We start from the raw sequence: 19,213 nt of genomic DNA on the forward strand, positions 1-19,213 counted from the left end.
ACATCACCCGCACCCAGGCACTGCGCTCTCGGCCTCGCTTCAAAGCGGCACCATTGCAGCAAAATCTCTGCAATTCCACAATAGTGGAACCGGGACAAGGGCACGGGTACAGGGCACAGCTGTCGGGATGAGCCCTGTAATGAAAAGGGCAGGTAAACAGACACCTGGTTAGGAGGAGTCAAGCGGAAAACTCAAAACTTTAAGTTACACGATTGTTTATCACTGTTTTTTATTGAAAACAAATGAAATTTTTTTCGGAAAGCTTTTCAGAAAGCTGCTCAATATTTTACTTGAAATTTTTCAGTTTATGGAATAGACGTAAAATAGAGATGCTTACCAGACCTGAGTGACAGAATGACAATACATCCTGAGCAATGTTCGCAGTACATATGTATTTACTCTATATGATGAATGCATGTATATTCCATGCCTGGGACATATTTTAACAGAAATGTCACTCTGTCAAATTGTAAATACTCGCACTCATAAGACTGCAAACATATTAGGTAAAACTGGGCTTAATTTACAAGTTCTCTGTTGTGCAGAATAACACAGCATATGCTATAGCTGATGGATAATCTATCACTGTCACAGGACAGCAGTGGAAACAAAGCTTTATGACATTTAGCACTGCCATGGAGATGTACACTGATTAATGCGAAGTCACCTACAGTGACGAATTCTGCTTCTTTTAAACTGCAATGTTATCCATGAGATTTGTAAATACAAGCTTCAGACTGAAATTTTAACATTTTACATAATTGGGTGATTTATAAAAACTGACTAAACACTATCTCAAAAGGGGAATTAAAAACTCCTACAAATGTATAATTTACAAATATGTATGTACAAGCCATTAACATAATAAAAATGTTATGAATTATATAAATGTAAAAGAGGCCCTTCCAAACAGCTACATGAAAGTCTTAGCACAGACACATAACTTCATATAGTTTCTGCTTGTTTTGGTATCTTAACTATAGCTTGCAAAAACATAGCTGCAATGTTATGAAGCTGCACTTGTGCCAGTCTAGATTTTTCAGATCAAAGGGTTCTTGCGGCAAAACACAACTGATGTGGTCTCAAAGACTTCATTAACTCCAGATGTGGGGAAATAGCCAGCCAATTCCACAAAAGGAGCGAGTCTCTTTTAGTTACAATCAGAACTACCCACAAATTAAAACCAGGCCTCTGATGTCATCTGATCACCTGCAGATGAGCGCCGGGTTTTTTCTGGTTAATGACCTAATCATAATTTTTGTGCTGCGTTACTACAAACAAAATTTAAAAGCAAAGGAGAAATTTTACTAAAATTAACCCAAAGTCTATGAGATGCAACATACAAAGGTTTTAAATAAGAAAGTTGACAAAAAGGATGAAATTTCATTTTTAAGTGTGGAATGCATCAGGGCAAGCGGCCTGTTCACTTGGAAAGGCCCACAAGCAGTGGGACCCCTACCCAGCCAAATGTACCCCTGTGGCTGCTGGCATGGCTGCGCAGCGGCTCCCCAGTAGGACTTGGTGTCCTACTTAAAGGGCTTTCTCTTCTGCAACAGCTGAGTAAGGCAGTTAAAAATATGACGTGGCTGCTCAAGACGGCCTCTTTTAGCTATTAAACTGATAACACTGACATCCAGGAGGCATCAAACCAGTTTTTCCTGGCTGACATTCCCACTAAGACAAGGAAGGAATACTGTTAAAAGGTCAGCCTTTTTGCAGTCTCCTTGAAGAAGGCTGTCTCCAGCAGGTAGAAGAGGAGCCCATCTTTATCCCCTCAAAAGCGCTGTGCCCAAAGGCACCGAACGTGCCTCCATGCTGACAAGGAAAACACTCTCCCATTATGAATGGGAAATTCCCCTCCGATAAACGCAAGCCAAAACCAGTTTTTTTACATGACTTATCAAGTCTTGGACTCGACTTTTTTGGAGCTGTGCTAATATATACATCAATACTAATGCTGCAGTGCTCCTGAAGGGTTGATAGCCTCTGCTGAGGCAAGCAGGACAAACGGGTTGCTGAGGATGTCAAGGCAGAGACCCACATCAGTCTCTCTTGCACCCTGAATTGGTTTACATCTCTCCAGCAGGAAAAGAAGGATGACAACTCAGATTTCTTTATCTGGGGGAGTGGTGGGGCCGGACTTCAGAGCTGAGACATTAGCTGTACATCAGATTTTTGATTTGGGTATTTTAAAAATTTTGTTTTATTTGTTTAACCAAAACAAAAACATCATCCCAATTCTGAAATCTGCCTTGGTAATTACCACAGGTAATGAACACTACCGTTAAACTTAAATGGACCTAATATATCTAAAACATTTCAAATATTACTCACTGTTGCTCCTGTTTACTAATACAAGCGCCAATAACTTCAACAGTAATTTGAAGATCTGGGTTTACCAAATTTTATGCTACGTAAAACTTCCAAGTCTTGTTCTATAAATGCATTTAAAAAATATAACACTTGGAGTCCTGTTGGCATCCATCCTCTCAGGCAATTTTCCTGTTTCAAATTCTTAAATATTTATCAATGTTTAATATTAATGTTAAAAGGAGATTAAAAAACCAGCAGTGAAGCAACCAAACTTACTTCCGATGAGCTCATGCTATCTCAAGACCAAGGCTCCCATCACACACACTGTTTATGAAATTATGAATTATGTTACTCATTTAAGCACAGTTATTAGCAATTCTTGGAAGTTCAGGAAAATATTTGTCAAGCTGCTTGAGACAGAATTTTTTGAAACCAGTAAAGATGAATAACCTATTCTGTAGCTTGTAAACTCTGCTAAGTAGCCTATCTGCATTCCATCAGCATCAGTCATGCAAGTGCGCACTGATGAATGATTTGTACATGTGGCAGAACTTTACAGAGTATTATCTGCAGGTTTTGCAGCAAAAGCTAATTTTGCTGAAAGGCAGTTCTAGGAAAAGGAAAGTTGTTTTCATGTTCATTGTATTTTTGACAAAATATTATTGTATTTCTGACAAAATCATATACTAAAACTTCAAGAATGTAGAATATTAACGACAGTTTTGCAATGTTCCTCTTTACAGCAAGACAGAAGCTTAAAAAAAAAAAAAAAACAACCAAACCCAAGATCCAGGCAAAATTCTTGTCTAACTGATATTTAAGCAAGATGATAAAATGAAGAGCCCTAGTGTAAAGTCAGTATCACCACATCCTCAAACATACTTCTGTTTCCAATACCAGGTGTAAAGGTCCACCCTTCCTCACCATCCAAAATGAAAATAAAAAACTCCTTTAAGAGAACAGTCCTGCCTGCAAATCAAACCATATTTTTAAAGGATGGTATAAAATTCAAACTTCTTAGACTAGCTAAACTGAATTCCATCTTAAATAAATGTTTATGCAGTTTAGGCATGCTATACATGCCTATTTGGGTATTTCTGAAATGCAGAATCCCACTGTAATGATAAATAGCACAAGCACTTCCTAGCTTCTTCCCTAGAGAATGACAATTTTAAAATCATGTTAAAAAGCAAGAGACATACTTAGCAAAAATCTCAAATTCAGTATAGAGAAACCTTTTGGCCTGGTCTGTTTTTTTATTATTAGTTGTTCTTATTTTTATTGTAGTGTGAACTAGAGAGGGGAAAAAAAGAAGGTAAGGCAGCAAAAACAACATTAGGAAGAAATATGAGTTTATATAGTGCTAGAAGATTCTTTTTATATTTTATTTCCTAAGCAAAATCTCTTCACCACACTCTTCAAATCACGCTGTCACTAAGGGACACATGCAACTATGTCTTCAAAAATTCCTGATTGAATTCAGATTTTCAGGAAACGAAAACCAGAACACTTGAACTAGTCTGCCTGTTTCTTAACCTGTTTCCCGTATTTCAGAAGGCTGCTCGAGCTGTGGGAGGAATCCCCAGCATCAGCAGTACCCCCAGAAACCCACAGCAGTTGATACAGGCCATCTTTTCTGTTTGTGCCTCTGTTCTCTGAAGCCACTCTCTGGTTCTGCACCTCCAGCACAGACTATTGTATTTCTCCAGCCAGACCTTGCTGTGCACGTGCTAATGGGAGCCAAGGCAGGGAGCAAACGGGGCGTGTTCCTCCTTGGTGCGCGCATTTTGAGAAACACAGATCTGCCCATACAGCACCTGAGCCCTTCCCCGGCTGCTGTCATCTGCCCAAGGAAATGGACATAACCTTCACTTTAAAGCACTAATAAAGCTTGTTGCAGACAAGACACCCTTCTGGCAGGGGACCACTGCTCAGCAGATTGGCAGTTCAACCCAATGGAGTGGAGCAGGGAAAACTCTCTTGGGCTGATGAATTGTAACTCATCGTTTTTCAGTGGGATGGGGAAGGGAAAGAAAAGAGCGAGAAACAGAAAGAAATAAAAATCCAGCTGACCAGTGTTTACTACCTCTCTTTATTCAATGTCCACAGCCGCGTACCCCTAGAGATTTTCCAGATGATCTTATATTTGTCCTGACTCACAAATGTTAGCTTTGACCTTGTGGAAGTTGCTGTGGGCAGCATATGGTACAGAACAGCTTTAATTGTACCTTCCTCCCTGTGTACTAGCTGGCCCAAAACTAATAAAAGCAAAATTGAATCTTAGCACCTGGTTGCTCCAAAATTTACAAACCGAAAACATTTTACATGGACGTTAGAAGCCTTAGTACATTGCTGACTGCAGAACAGGCACAGCAAGGCATGCTGCCGTGTCAGCTGAGCATCACGCAGGATTATCAACGTGCCGCTCTGCCCTAACGCTCAGGGACGGCCGCAGGACCGGCAATTGCTGCCCTAAAAACCCCCAAACACACCCAGCTCTCCCCACACTCTGTGTATTTGTTCATCTATACACGTGCTCATCAGCAACACGTTTATAAAAAGCTTTTTACACTCTCAAAATTCTCAAGGAAAAGAGTATTTTCTCAAAAAATACCCCAATATAAGCTAGCTCACCAAAAAGCAAATCACACCACACTGCATATATGCAAAATACCTATATCTCCTGACTTTTTTTTGGTCCTTTTTAAATAGGCATTGTAGAAATCTACTGTAAAAGATGCAGGTTCTCCACCTTGGAGAAGGGCTCAATCTCAGCCTATGATGAGAAAAATAAATATTTATTTAATAATAAAATATACTTGTACATAGACTGGTATATTAAATCAACCCATAAAATGCACAAAATAAAACAATAAAGTGAATATACTCACAAATCTGTTCTCATATTAAATAGGAGTAATAGGTGATAGAAAATCAAATATAATCTTTTTGCAAAAATTATTTATTTTGGTAATAACTGGCACATTACTGTATTGTTATCTATATTAACATAATTCTAGAGTACATTTAGAAAATAACTAACTTATTTCTATACTTGTAGGTGAACTGAAAACAGTGGAAATCATGCAAGTCTATTTTACTTTTAAACACAAAGATGGTATCAGACTTCTATTAAATATCAATTCGGTACTGTTGCACTTCCTAAAATCCAAATGAAAACGCCACAGCAAATGACAAAGTTTGCTTAATTGTGCTTTAGTTAAAAAAAAAAAAGAATAAAATAAAACCACAAAAAGACATAATTTACATTTGTGCTATTATCTCTACCTAAATATTTCTGCAGCTTTATTTTTAATGGAGATTAGGTATTTGGAATATTTGGGAGGCTGAGGTCTGCAGCATGGCTCGAGTGAAAGAGAAGATAAAACTTCCTTGATAGAAACAATTTTTAAGAATAGTTTTAATTTTTTTTCCTAAAAGCTCTATACAAAAATGTTGTAAGCCTTCCTTAAACTGAGAGTATTTTCTATATGTCAACAGGTGAAGGGCAAAAAAGAAACAAAAAACCCCCAAACACAACAACAAAAAAAAACAGGTTATGTCTAGTGCAATGAAAGTGTCTTATTCTCTTTATGAAACAGATTAGGTCTTTTTTCTTTTTGATTTAAAGGGGATTCTTGAAATACATATTTTTTTCCTATAGCACCTATCAGACATAACAGTAAAATTTCTCTCCACAGCAAGAGACTTGTATTAAATCCCTACTTTTTACTTTGATGGGTCCTTCCTAAAACAAAGAAATTTAAAAAACTGAACTTCTTCTAACAGTAAAAGCCTCTGATTTATATTTCAGGCTTTAATAGATGTGTCAGTCCTCACCAAATCTTCTACTGGGCTGCTCATATGCTTAGTTCTAAGCATAATATTAAGCTTTGTTTTGGCTTACAGATTAAAGAAATTGAAAAGAAGAAAATATTTTTATTCAAAAGTTTACACATTTTCTACCTGTGATTTTTCACTTATTTTGCGAGTAAATAAATTAGATTTTATATACATTAGCAGGTATCGCGGAATGCCAGCACCCAGAATCCAATACGATGATCTAAATAAAAATCTCCCACTTGAACAATGAGGTTCATGCCAGCAACCCCTAATTTATCAGACAATACAAATAAAAGCACTAAGACATCAAAATTAGGGTATGTACTGTTCCCTCACTGTAGAAAGGTTCATACAAAGATTTGGCATACACACCAAGAGGCGTGCTGCAAAAGCCAACACAAAACCAATCCCACAACTCCACATAACCTCCTTATGTATATTTAAATTAGTAATTTAGGCAAACTTGCAATATTCCTAGGAGAAACAGTGGTAAAAGTTACTAAGAGGTTTTTTCAAAAAAAAAATTAAATAAAACCTTGGGCAACATGATATAGGATGATCATATGATTTGTCATCTATTTACTAAGTTTTCAAGCTCATAAAGGTCACCTCTGACCCATAACAGGCACATGCTATCAATTTTCAAGCCATGCCCTCCTACAGTACCAGCACTTCCATCTACTATATGCCTGGAAATACTTAATAAGATCAAAGCCTTTTTTCCTGCTACAAGAACAAAGAGAAATGTTGTAATAGAGTGATCTGTGCTCTAGAAAGAATAAAATCAAAACTCCATGCAAGTTATATTCCCTTTGCTTCAGGGGTATTGTATAGTTAATTTTACTTAAGTCTTATATATATCTTCACATAAAACTTCAAACAGATTGTTTTAGCCTAGGAGCAGACATGAAAGAAAAATCATTTCATATTTGAAAGACAGCTGGCATTTATACCAAAGGAAATGAAATAAGAGACCAAGCGATTTTACTGATTCCTCAACCTCTCCGCCAGTGCCTTTGCTGTTATTCAAGAAGCTCGTACACATCGTCTTTCATGAATATAAAGATTCATAATTTAATTACCATTGAACAAAAATCTTGGCAAAAAAAAGTTTACTAATGAAAGCAAAACTCACACAGGCCCACGGGAGGTGGACCAGCAATAAAGAAACAAAACAAAACAAAAAAAAAGCCACAAAAAAAGATCAGTATCAGCATCTCCCCTTTTCCTACTTAATACTATTTTTATAACAGAAGAAAGCCAAAACCACATACAACATACACAGACTGGAAGAAACACACCGTTGTTAATTTACCATCGCATGCTAATTTTTACACACAGAACTAGCGTTCTAATTTTAAAAAACAAAACTATCTACCACGACACAGAAATACCTCATTTAACTTCCACTAAATTCAACCCAAACAGAAGAGATTTCCGCCCCCCCCACCTCCCGAAATCCGCATTGCCCCCCTCCCGCGCTTGCAGGAACATCTGATGATTGCGAAGTCCCGCGGTGAGCGCCCGGCGCGGGCAGGGCAGCGCTGGCGGCCGGCCCGGAGCGCGGCGCTGCCCGGGGCTCGGGCCGCCGGAGCCGGGGGGCCCGCGAGCGCTGCACAGGGCAGCCCGCAGCGCTCGGGGAGGGCCCTGCTTAAAAACAAACCCCAAACAACCCCGGCCAAACCTGCAACCCCCAAAGAAAAGGCGCGGGCAAGCAGGAACACAAACTTCGGCGGGTCTTGAGCGGCCGCCCGCGTCCCCCGTCGCACAAAGCAGCCCCCCGCCCCAGCTCGGTCCCCGCACGGCCCGGTCCCCTCAGAGTCCGAACCGCCGTACGCCCCCTGGGAGCTCCCGCCCCAGCGCAGCCCGGGCTGGCGGGGCCCCGGAGCGAACTTGCGTGAGCCCGGCCCGGCGGCCCCGGACAAAGGCGGCCCCTCACCGTCTTGCCGTTGTAGTAGTACATGAGGGAGCTGCTGCCCACGCCGGGCACGGGGTAGGCGCAGTACATGGCGCGGCTGGCGCGGGCCGGGCTCAGCGCGCCGCCTCCCGCTCCCCACGGCATCCACCCGCCGCCGCGCACATGGAGCGCTCAAAGGCGGCTTATGCAAAGCAGGACTGAACCATCTCCGGCCGGCGCGGGGGTTGGGCGCGGGAGGCGCGCCAGCCCCCGCTCTGCGCCCCGGCCCCGGGAGGAGGCGCGTACGGGCCCGCGGGCGCTGAGGGCTCGGCACACGCAGCCCTACGCGCCGGGGGCCGCAGGGAACCCGCACATGGGCACGTCCTGAGCCCTGAGATAATCGTCTGCTTTTTGTTTTAATTAAATTAGAGCACTTGTGGCCGTGCAGACGCTGCTCGATGCAGCTCCAGCCACACGGCCATCTGGCTCTGTCTAAAGTTGTTTCCAACTTTGGCAAACGTTTCCCAAAGGCGCGGGGAGCTGCTGGGAGCGAGTCCCAGGGGAGAGCCCGAGGACCACGCGCTCCCGGGCCCCTCCGAGCAGGGCAGTTTGGGGCAGGGAGTGGCCCTGACACAGACAACACCTACACGAGGTGCTTGGGTTAAAAAAAAAAAAAAAAAAAATCATGTAAGTATTTTCACTGTATGGAATCATCCAAAATCCATCTTTAAGATGGGGTATACAACCTACAAGGAAGGATCCTCTTGGAAACAAAAGTCCGGGTTCCCTTTATATTGTATAATACAGTTTTGTATAAATAAAACACACATACGTGCCCATACAAGACAGGGCAGAGAAAGGGAAAGGACCTCAGCAACTTTGTCACATCACAAAATCGTGAATTATTCAATACAGCAAACAGACTGCAACTTCCAGCACAGAGATCCCTCAATATTTGCACACTATCAATGCCTGGTAGGCCTTTTTGCTTTCTTCACTGAGCAGGGGCATTAACTAACATTAACTCTTAATGAGGCATACATTTTTTTATTTTCTACAAGTGAACACAGCTGGTTATTAACTGAGCTTCAGCTAAGTCAGATACTGACTTCAATCCAGAGAAAAAAAGGTTAACACGCAACCACATTTCTCCACCTCAAGTTGTGTCTACTGCCAATACTGTGAATTCTCCCTGCCTTCCTCCTGACAAAAGCAGGAAAATATTTCAGGATAAGGAAAAAAAATGGGTAAAGTTCAATTCAGCCATTTACAGGGAGAGAAAGCAAGTTGCAGAAGTCTGGTTCATTCTGCCAAGCACCTCGTGTGTCAGTGAAACCCTCTGAACTAAAAAGATCCACAAGGGTGATAAACTGACTGCAGCTGAATACTACAATCAGATAAAAATCTCTGTGTAATGTCCATTATCTCAGGACATAACTACTGTAGTCTCTATAAATATACAGAATATATACACACTGACAAAAAATATTCCCATCTCAAGCTTCAAATGCTTTTTCAGTGAACTCTTCCAGTCAATTAGACTACTGTGCTATGTTGGCAAATACATCCTGAAGTTTCCATCTGCTGAAGAACACTTGCATTTTTACTGCAAGTCAAACTACGCATCCAGAACTGTTTAACTATGCAGCAAAGCTAATGATATCTGAACCAAACTCCTCTCCAATACAAAAGGCGCAGCAGCAGCAGCTGCAAAAAAGAACAACACTATACTGCAGACTATTAAATTGCCAGGCCTGCAGAGTGACTGGCGGCTTCCTTCTTCCCTAGGGACCACAAAGACCCATTTCAGTCCCAGAGAGTCCATAAGAACCTTTGATTTGCAGCTAACAATGCCGTTCCTTAAAGCTTCTCACTAATGTTCAGGACTCCACAGATGAGACTTGCTAAAAGATCTTCAGATCTTTGCATGTGCTACTTCTTATAGTGCACTAGATTAAAAGCACTACTTCAGAATAATGTACAACTTAGAAAAGTTGGAAAAGACACTTTAGCTTACAGACTTGAAGTAGTAAGAGAACCCTTTAAAAAATAATTTTAGCATGCAAACTTTTGAAACAGTAGAAGTACTTCCAGGGTAAGTGCAGTCAATTCTTTGAAGACTATCACCAACATGGTTGTAATTGCTGCTTCACCTCCATGCACACATGCCCAGTTTTCAAAATAGTTGTACTGGAGATGAAGAGCATGATCAAGCCCTCTCCAAATAATAATCACTATCCACCTATATATAGGTAACTGGAAAAATGTTAAAAACACCAAGCAGAGAAACCTAACTTGACTGGGTAGCACTGGTGGGAGGCTGCTCTGTATTCAGCTGCCCTATAATCGTACAAAGCAGTGTAACAAAAAATATATAGGTAATATTAACTAGCAATGTTTACTAACACTATTAACATTTATCAGTAGAAGTAAATCATTAACCTTGTTCACCAGCACATGGGTAAGACAAAAGCAACAATACGATCAATAAAACTGAGGAACGCCACTGCAAACGTCTGTTTGGAGACAAACTGGTCCCTCCATAATGAGTCACTAAATGAATTTGCTCCTGGCTTGCTTCTCCACAAATCAAAAGGATAACAATTGCATTTTACTGAAAAGGAAATTATTTGTCCTACACTCAGTTACATCATTTGGAATAAAATCTTGAGTGCCCGATGCTTAAAACATATCACTGTATCTGCTCTATATTTACTGTATGAAAACATTGTTTCTCACATTTGGTACATTGATTGACCATACAGGATCAGGCCATAATTCCATCAGCTTATCAAACTTGAAACCACATTCATAAGTTTACTTTCACCAGGATAAAATATGAACCTAAAACAGAAGAATTTGAAAGACTGAAAAAAATGTTATGTTGTTAGCAATAACTGCATTTGCAGGAACTGCTACCAGGTAACTATTCCAAAAGCTCCTGAAGTCCAAAGCAAGTTTTTGTTTTGTGGTTGCAATTTTTCTAATCCTCATTTAAGCCAAGCAACAGCTGCTCTGAAATTTGTTTTCTTAAGAGAATCATGTTACAGTGAAATGAATCATAGCTGGATAAGTGGTACTGTACAGGGTACAGTTGTTTACTCCATTTTTCCTTGGTGACAAGTCAAGGGTTAATCTTATGACTCAGCCTGACAAAACAAGTCAGCTGGAGACAGGGCCAATTTTTTAAACTTGATTTCAGACAGACATGCCGTCAGCAGAGGAACACTGAACTGACATGCACTTTGTAGCCCGAATTGTTTCCACTCATGACCCTGTAGTGTGTGTCAAAAACAATAAACTGCCTGTTCCTAAAGTATGTAAAGAGATTATGAAAGCTGATGCAGAATGAAATACTGACCTAAAAATAAATGAAACTACCTGTAAGAGAATATTTTCAAAGATGATTTTAACACTAAGAGATTTTGTGAATGAACCACATTCACATTCTCCCTGAAAACAAACTTTTATGTGAAATACATTTTTGTTCCATTTGTCAGAGTTGCAAAGCAAATACACCATAAAGCATATGTAATTCATCACTGGAATTTATAAAAAATAAACACAATTTCCACAGATTACTGAATGTTATACCATATGAAAGATAGTTACATAACTGTCTCAACAAATGAGCCACCCTCTAGTCAAACATATTCCACAAACCTGAAATATCAAAATGCTTTAAAAAGGTTAATGACTTGAATCAGTTTTGTTATTTTAGATATTCTAACACAAAAAACACCAAATCTCTTTAAATTATGTGCTACTAGAAATTAAAGCTGCTCTTTCACCAACAAAAGCAACTATGATGTGCAAACCCAAGTATCAAGTACCTCCCTGTGGAGAGCTAGCTTCAGTCTTGTTGAAAAAAACAGTAACATGGTGAGAGCCCAAGCCTGCTTTCCACGGGGAAACCAGATCTTTTGTTCTTACCAATGTCCATTATTTTCTTAGGGGCTAGGTTAACCTTCTAGCTTTGGAAATAAGGCAAAGGCAACTGTCCTAGAACTCTCTCCTTTCCACCCCACACTGTCCAAGGCTGGAATTTCTTATCAATTTCAACCACGTTCAAAGAGGAACAGAAGTTTCACAAGTGATAAAGTTCTTATCAGTTCTAAGAAAACGGGAACCTGAACAGCAGAGACTGACTGGAACTGATACAGAACAACCTGTTGCTATCTAAAATATACACAGTAATTTTGAGCTGTTTGTCCAGCAAAAATTCAGGAAAAAAAATCTATACATCTTTGGATTCCAAATAAAGCCAAACATTTATGATGATTAACTATAGCAAAGCCAGAGTTAGGACCATTGCTAAGCCATGCATTGAATATGCTGCATAATGTAGCTGTCAGGATAGACAAGATTTCAAGCTGTAAGAAAGAAACCTGGCTGTTTTCAGGGGAAAACACAATGCTTATTATACTGTCCTCCATGTAATTCATCAGCTAAGTAAATGTTAATTTATTTTAAAATCCTGGAAGGATAGCCTTCTGTGTTAACCAGCCACTAAGCATGCTGCTCAGCAGAGATGGAGCAGATGAGCTGTATGGAAGGCAATTTAAAATAACCCAGTAGACTAAATTTTATAGGCAATCCCTCCTGCCAATATCCAAAGGATGATGTTTTATGCAAATTAATTTGCTAATCCACACAAGAGCTAAAATAGTTTGGTGGTTTTCCTTTTCAAAGGGTTTCTCTTTAACTGCATATTTAACATTCATGTTACTATAACCAAGGTAAGAGTTTGAAGGGATAGCAAATAGACCGTAAATACCAATTAAATCAATATTAATTGCTATCCACTGCTTTCACCTTGCAGTATTACAAGGTTGAGGGATAGTTGTTGGGGATTTTGTTGTTGAGTTGGGGTTTTTTTTTTCTGCAAAAAACTCCAGTTAGCTGTAGCAGATATGAATAAAAAAAATAATGATTTTTTTTAAATAGGAAACTGCAGCCAGGACTTTTCTGTTCAGTAGTTCTCTAAATAATAATGAATTTGTTCAATGTTCAAGTTGAAACTATTGAATTTTATGAGATATTTAAGTTATTAAACAAGTATTTTCTTGGAATGGGAAGAATGAGGAAAAAAGTGTTGCATATCCCATTTTTCACAATCAAGCCCAAAATAATTTCTTAGAGGAAGTTTGAAATTTGTTTCAAAACCGTTCAAATATAACTTTGATAGGATATTGCTCATGTTCAGAAAGTTCTATTTATTTTTCTGGAAATATAAAGCACTTACAGTTTGAAAGCCCTATAGGAAGGCCTTAACCACCCATATCTCTGCATTAAAAAGTAAACAAACATGTTTATTATCCTGAGGCAATAAACTCTCCTATCAGAAGCCAGATAATCACCACAAAACGTGCTAAAAACCTATCCAACCTAGAAACCTAAGCAGACCTTAAAAGAGTTTTAAACCCCGAGATAAACCAGCACGGCAGTTACTGAAACTCGCACAAGACTACCTGAACTACAGATCCCTGCACACCAACCGCAGCTGGCCGGGCCGATGGCCGTGCGCAACTGCGCGGTGCCTGCGGGCAACTGCGCGGTGCCTGCCCGGCCCGGCCCGCCCGGGGCTCCCTCCAGGCCCGGCCCGGCTCGGCCCGGCCCGGCCGGGGCTCCCTCCAGGCCCGGCCCGGCCGGGGCTCCCTCCAGGCCCGGCCCGGCCGGGGCTCCCTCCAGGCCCGGCCCGGCCGGGGCTCCCTCCAGGCCCGGCCCGGGCTCCCTCCAGGCCCGGCTGTGCCCTGCGCCGGCGCCCTCGGCCTGCAGGGGGCTCCAGAGGCACGACCTGCGCCCGGCCCGGCCCGGCCCGCACACGCCGCCGAGACGGAGGCAGCAATTCGCTGTGAGGGAGCTCCGGAACATGGCGAGGCGAGATGCTGAGCGCTAGCTGTGCCTCGGCATGGAGCGCCTGGCGTCCCTCCCCTTCTCCTGTGCTCCAGCTCGCTGCTCGGCAAAACTGCTCTGCGAATGAAGCCGAGAGCCATCACAAGCTAAACAATCCTTGTGACATCCAGGATCAGAAACCCGCCTGTACCTTACAGAAAGGAAGAGCTAACAACTAATTCTAGGTATCAGTGCAAATGGAATGAAATCCCACACCTACATCTCTAAGACTGAACAACTTGCTTGCTTTGTAAAACCTGATGTCACGAGCAACTGTGGCACTAAAATAGGAGGTAATTTAATTCAATTTCTTGCTTCATTGTGTAAAGACACGTCTACATCTGAAATTTTACTTTAAAATGATGTAGTGCTTTACTTTCAGTACCATTCTTTTGAAAAAGCATTTGTTTTGGTTTTGTACTGGCCATTTCTGACAAACGCTCGGTCACAGGCAAAGCAGCCTGCCCCACTTTGGGGCTGAGCAAGCAAGCGAAGGGAAACCTCTCACTTCAACAGCCCAGGGAAGTCCCTCAACACAACATTCCTCACGACTTTCCCAGCTCACTTCAAGCATTATAAACATCTTCCCACCAAAGCCACAAGTATTATCAAGCAAAAGATAGTAAGAAATGGTCTTCAGAAAAGCTTCTATCCTTATCTATTGTTATAAAACAGCACACCAATTTGTGGAAATGGACACATTCATCTTTGAGGAATAGTGGAGTTGCAGAAATTCCATCTAAATTCTCCCTAAATAACATGAGCTGCAACTCAGTATTTTTTTAATAACATTTTTCCTAACTATGCACAAAATTTAAGTTTCTTTTATGCAAATCTACACTCTAATTTAAGAACATCCAATACACTCATTTTGATATGTTATGAATACTTCAAAAATAAACTACCTCCAGTAAATCCAAACACAGAGAAATTATTTGACATCATTATATATCCATCATGGATGTATGTATACACAGGATTTTCAGAGATGATCTCTCAATTCAGCAACCTTACATTAGTTCACCACAGTCAGATGAGAGGGCAGTTAGTTTGGAAAAATAATCTGATTGCAATTTTTAAAAAAAGCTTTTAAGAGAGGGTTGCTCAAGTACCTTCACCCTAATTCAGTGAGAACTCAAGCTGAACTCTCACAGCCGGACTTTGCAATGGGCTGCCTGCTTCCTTAATGACAGCTAAATGTTCTCATGCAGCAAAGAGCAGGTGGGATGCTATAATCTGAGGCTACTGCGGTTTTCAGATAGATTACAAATAAAAGCCATGTTGAAAAAAAACCCTACAATAATCTAACCAGAAAAACAGACCTTTCTCTTACTAAACATAACATCTCAAATATTTTTACTTGGTTTGTAACATAATTTAGAGGTTGAATGTTTTATACATTTGCATTTTGTTCAGGTACATAGATGAACACACTGTTTAAAAAGCAGTACTGATCAAGTCCCTTAAGACTTTATTCCATAAATCAAGTGACCAAAGAACAAGCATAAAGCAGAAGATGGAAGACTGTGTACTGAAGAAGAAATTGTAAGTTCTGTGTGGCATTATCCATAAAGATTTATTTACTCCATTTCATTATTTAAACTTGCTTTCTAAAACACAGCAGTGCAGCAGAGGAGAGGGTCAGGAGAGCTCCTGCTGGCTCTGAGAGCTCTCACTATTAAAGACAAGTGACAATTGAATGTATCACTCGACTGTGCAAGGCAGTTCAGAACAGATCTGAACAAACTAAATATCCTGCTTTTCACATTTGGGCACTGTTTGTGGGAAGTGGAAAAAAAAACCTTACCAAAAAACATCTCCCTAGAAAGTCAGTTAAACTCAACATCACAGTCAGTTCAACATCACACAACGTATCTGCCCAAGATGTTCTGAAGTTTTGATTCAGAGCCACACAGTTCATACAGTATTCCAGGGGTGTTGCTTTACACCAGGCTACTTCAATGCACATGGAAATTGTAATACTGATAGAGTCCACTCAGTGTGGTGAACATTGTATTATTTCTAATGCAGTATAAACTTTAAACTCTGAAAAGCTTGGTTTCAGATAATCATTCAGAAGATACTTCCCATTCTACCATTTCAAATAATCTTCTTTTACCCTTTAGGAGGGGTAGAGGAAGGAGAGAACACAGAAGGGAGTAACATCTATTATTTTTCTTCTTGTGCGATTAGTGTCTTTATGTGACATGTTTTGAAACATCTCTAAAAGCTCAGTCTTAATAGACTGGCAGGAAACAGAAAGAAAAGTGCCTTAAATGGGAGGTAGTTTTATGCATGCAAACACAGTTTGCTGTATCTTTGCACCATAAATAGTTCTTGCAAGAAATTAGCACCCATGGACTATACACATACCATAGAGGGTGATATATGAGAAACCCCTGTAATGAAACTACAAGTTGTCTTACATGTATTGAAAAATAGAAGTTTGAATTTAGAAAGAAATCCCTGGTATCAGAAAATACTAATTTGACAATCTCTTATTTAATAAGTGCAATCCAAAGTTAAATATTAACTGAACATCTCAGGTACTATGGAAAGCCTAATATACTCAAAATACTTATTAGAAACTACACAGAAAACAAGCAGACATTCATGTCTGTATGTCACAGCTCATTTTCTCTAACAAAAATCAACAGATACAATGTATTCCAGTTATTTCTCTGATATGACACTAATTAAATAGCAAAAGAATGATGATAGATATTCACACTATTTTACTTAGAATTATGACCTCATGATAGCCATTGATTATGGTACTAGTAACAAATGTTAGTTTGAAATATTTCCTGACTCCACACGTAAATAGGAGGTTTCTGCTCACAGCCCATCCATTTTTGGATGACAATATCCCTGGGCATTTCTGAGAGAGCCTCCCTTGTTTGTCTTCTCCCTGTGCAGCCTGAGCAGCTCTCAGCAGCCCTGACACTCAGCTCTGCCTGGCTGGGGAGTTACTCTGGTTTTAGGTCACATGATTTTATTAGTGTCTGGCTTACTTAACTCCTACAATCAGAAGAATTCTCAGAAATACAACAGTTTTCAATCTCTGAAGACAATATAACTCACTGAACAGTATTTCCCCCCCTATAATATAAACAGCATCACAATCTTGCTGTTCACTCAAACTTGGCTTTTAAAAAAATATGGTTTTTAATTTCTATCCTCCTCAGAGTGTTTTAAATTTAGTAGTTGTAGTTAAACATAAATGCTTGCATGTCAACATGCAAAATGTTTTGGGCAGTGAGTCACCACTTAACAAGTTACAACACAAAAACTTAAAAATGAATTTGCCTGGAACATTTAATTTTTACAGTAAAAGGACAAATTCAGATTGAGTTGCATTCCAGAAAGAAGCCAAGCAATTCACCAGCACTTTTCTCTGTAACTGTTTTTACTTTAGGCCCTGATAAGAAAACATTAAAAAAGATAAACCTCAAAACAAATAATTTCAGAAAATACCATATAAAACCAAGGGAAAAAGAAACAAATTCGAGGAAGGGTTGTTTGGGGTTTTCTGAATCATTATTACTTAAAAGACTGTTATTAAATTACAGTTATCTAGGAAATTAAATTACTGCTGAGTATCCGTTGACATGGCAGCCTTATACTAACAAAAACATTGCAGAAACCAATATTTTAGAAACTGAAAAATTAAAAAATACACATTTGTATAACAAAATTAAGTATCATCTTTCCTCTGACTTTTCATATTGTAATTAAACTTCTCTGCACTAAAGCAACTTTTTCCCACAACACTTTGAGACTTCTTAGGAAAGTAATTTAAAATAAAGACTACACTTACATAAGGATCTACTCAATTTAAATTTCTCATTATGCTCAGTGAAATTTAGTTTTGTATCATCTTCCACGTACGCAGGATCTCAAATTGTTTTGATTTTTTGGTAACGTGTCATTTTACTTCAAGGCTCTATTCAGCAGTGAAAGCATTGAAATACAGAGAAACCGTGCTTAAAACCTGCGGCATCACAATCATTGATTATTCACAGTAACTGCACTTAATTGCACAGATTGGTACAATGTTAATACAAATAAAATCTATCAGCATTTCATTGTCTCCAATCTTACAGAAGAAGAATTAAATGAAAACCATTTGAAAAATACTGCTTGTTAAAATTAAACCCTGGTAAGACAAATGAGAGAAATCTTTCGTTCTCCAAAATGATCTCTTTACCTGGCTGATGCTACCAAATATTAAACACGTAGCGTAAGCTTTATTACTGCCTAGAATTACTGTAATAAATTTCATGAAAATTGCACTGCTATGTGTTCCAGCTTCTCTGACATTTTAAATATATTTTTGTTAATCTAGCAGAAATCATCTGCTAGACTGTAAAGCCACCCTACATAACACGCAACTGTTAAAATGTAAATTGCCAAACTATTTTTAGCTGCTGCTGAAGGGGAAAAAAAAAAAAAGGGAGGGGGGGAAAGAAGAATATTCCTGGCCTCGGGAATAATGATTTGAGGCATTGTGTTCATTTTGTTTATCAAGCAGCTATTCAGCCTCTAGTGGGGCCCAAGTGCTTATGCAAGCAAAAGCTTTTAAGAGTGCCTGCAGCTGCAATCCTGGCTTCCAGGTAGGCTGCAGGTTCAGAGCACAGCTGCCCCAGGCTATCCACACTATCTCAGCTCCATCTGGAAGTACTGTTAAAATAGGATTTCAGATCCCATGTTCTGTCTGTATCATCGTGAGCAGGGGGAGGAAGAAGGGAAAGAGAGGGAGGAGAGAGCAGGGGAGATGCGAGGCCTAGAAGACACCATCCTTAGTTCAGCCTCAATACGGAATGAAAAGCTCAGCCCCATTTTGCTCCCACTATATTACTGTTCCTGTGCAGTGTGTTCTATTCAGCCTATCCGGCTTTGAGTTATGACTCATCCAAGTGCACCTGCGCCCATGTGTTAAGTACTGCCAAATAAAAGCCCAACATCCATTTACACAACAAAGAGATGTATCCCGCAAGGCAGCGGAGCTTCCCCCTCCCCTCCTGTTTGTTCTGAGCAAGGGAAAAAATAATTCTGTCCTTCACTTCACTGGGGATTTTTCACTTCACGTGGATTTTTAAATGCAGATTCATTTATAAACAATTTTCTTCCTTTTAAGAATAAAGCATATTTAATACCACAAAACACCCCTATAGCATTAGATTATCACAGCCATTAATGATTTTTCCACCAAAACCCTTCCAACCTTTTTTATCAAAGCCCTTTATTCTCGAAGGATAAATT

The 19,213-nt window shown here is 39.9% G+C and overlaps 1 protein-coding gene across 9 annotated transcripts in view; it reads right to left on the minus strand.

The window, feature by feature from the left end:
• Positions 1-19,213, minus strand: part of TCF12 (transcription factor 12) — a 158,977-nt gene that overhangs the window by 30,654 nt on the left and 109,110 nt on the right. For 2 of the 9 annotated variants that reach the window (XM_084213767.1, XM_084213766.1), the window contains exon 1: positions 8,096-8,249. The exons of 4 other annotated variants lie outside the window; for them this stretch is intronic. In XM_084213767.1, the coding sequence (XP_084069893.1) occupies positions 8,096-8,218 (123 nt within the window). In that variant the 5' untranslated portion in view covers positions 8,219-8,249. Of the gene's footprint in view, positions 1-7,550; positions 7,564-7,840; positions 7,862-8,095; positions 8,250-13,524; positions 13,544-19,213 lie in introns of those variants that run through there. 3 more of the 9 variants (XM_084213769.1, XM_084213770.1, XM_084213768.1) reach the window with 3 other exon arrangements.

Source organism: Fringilla coelebs, assembly GCF_963513975.1.
Source record: "Fringilla coelebs genome assembly, chromosome: 12".
NCBI lineage: Eukaryota > Metazoa > Chordata > Aves > Passeriformes > Fringillidae > Fringilla > Fringilla coelebs.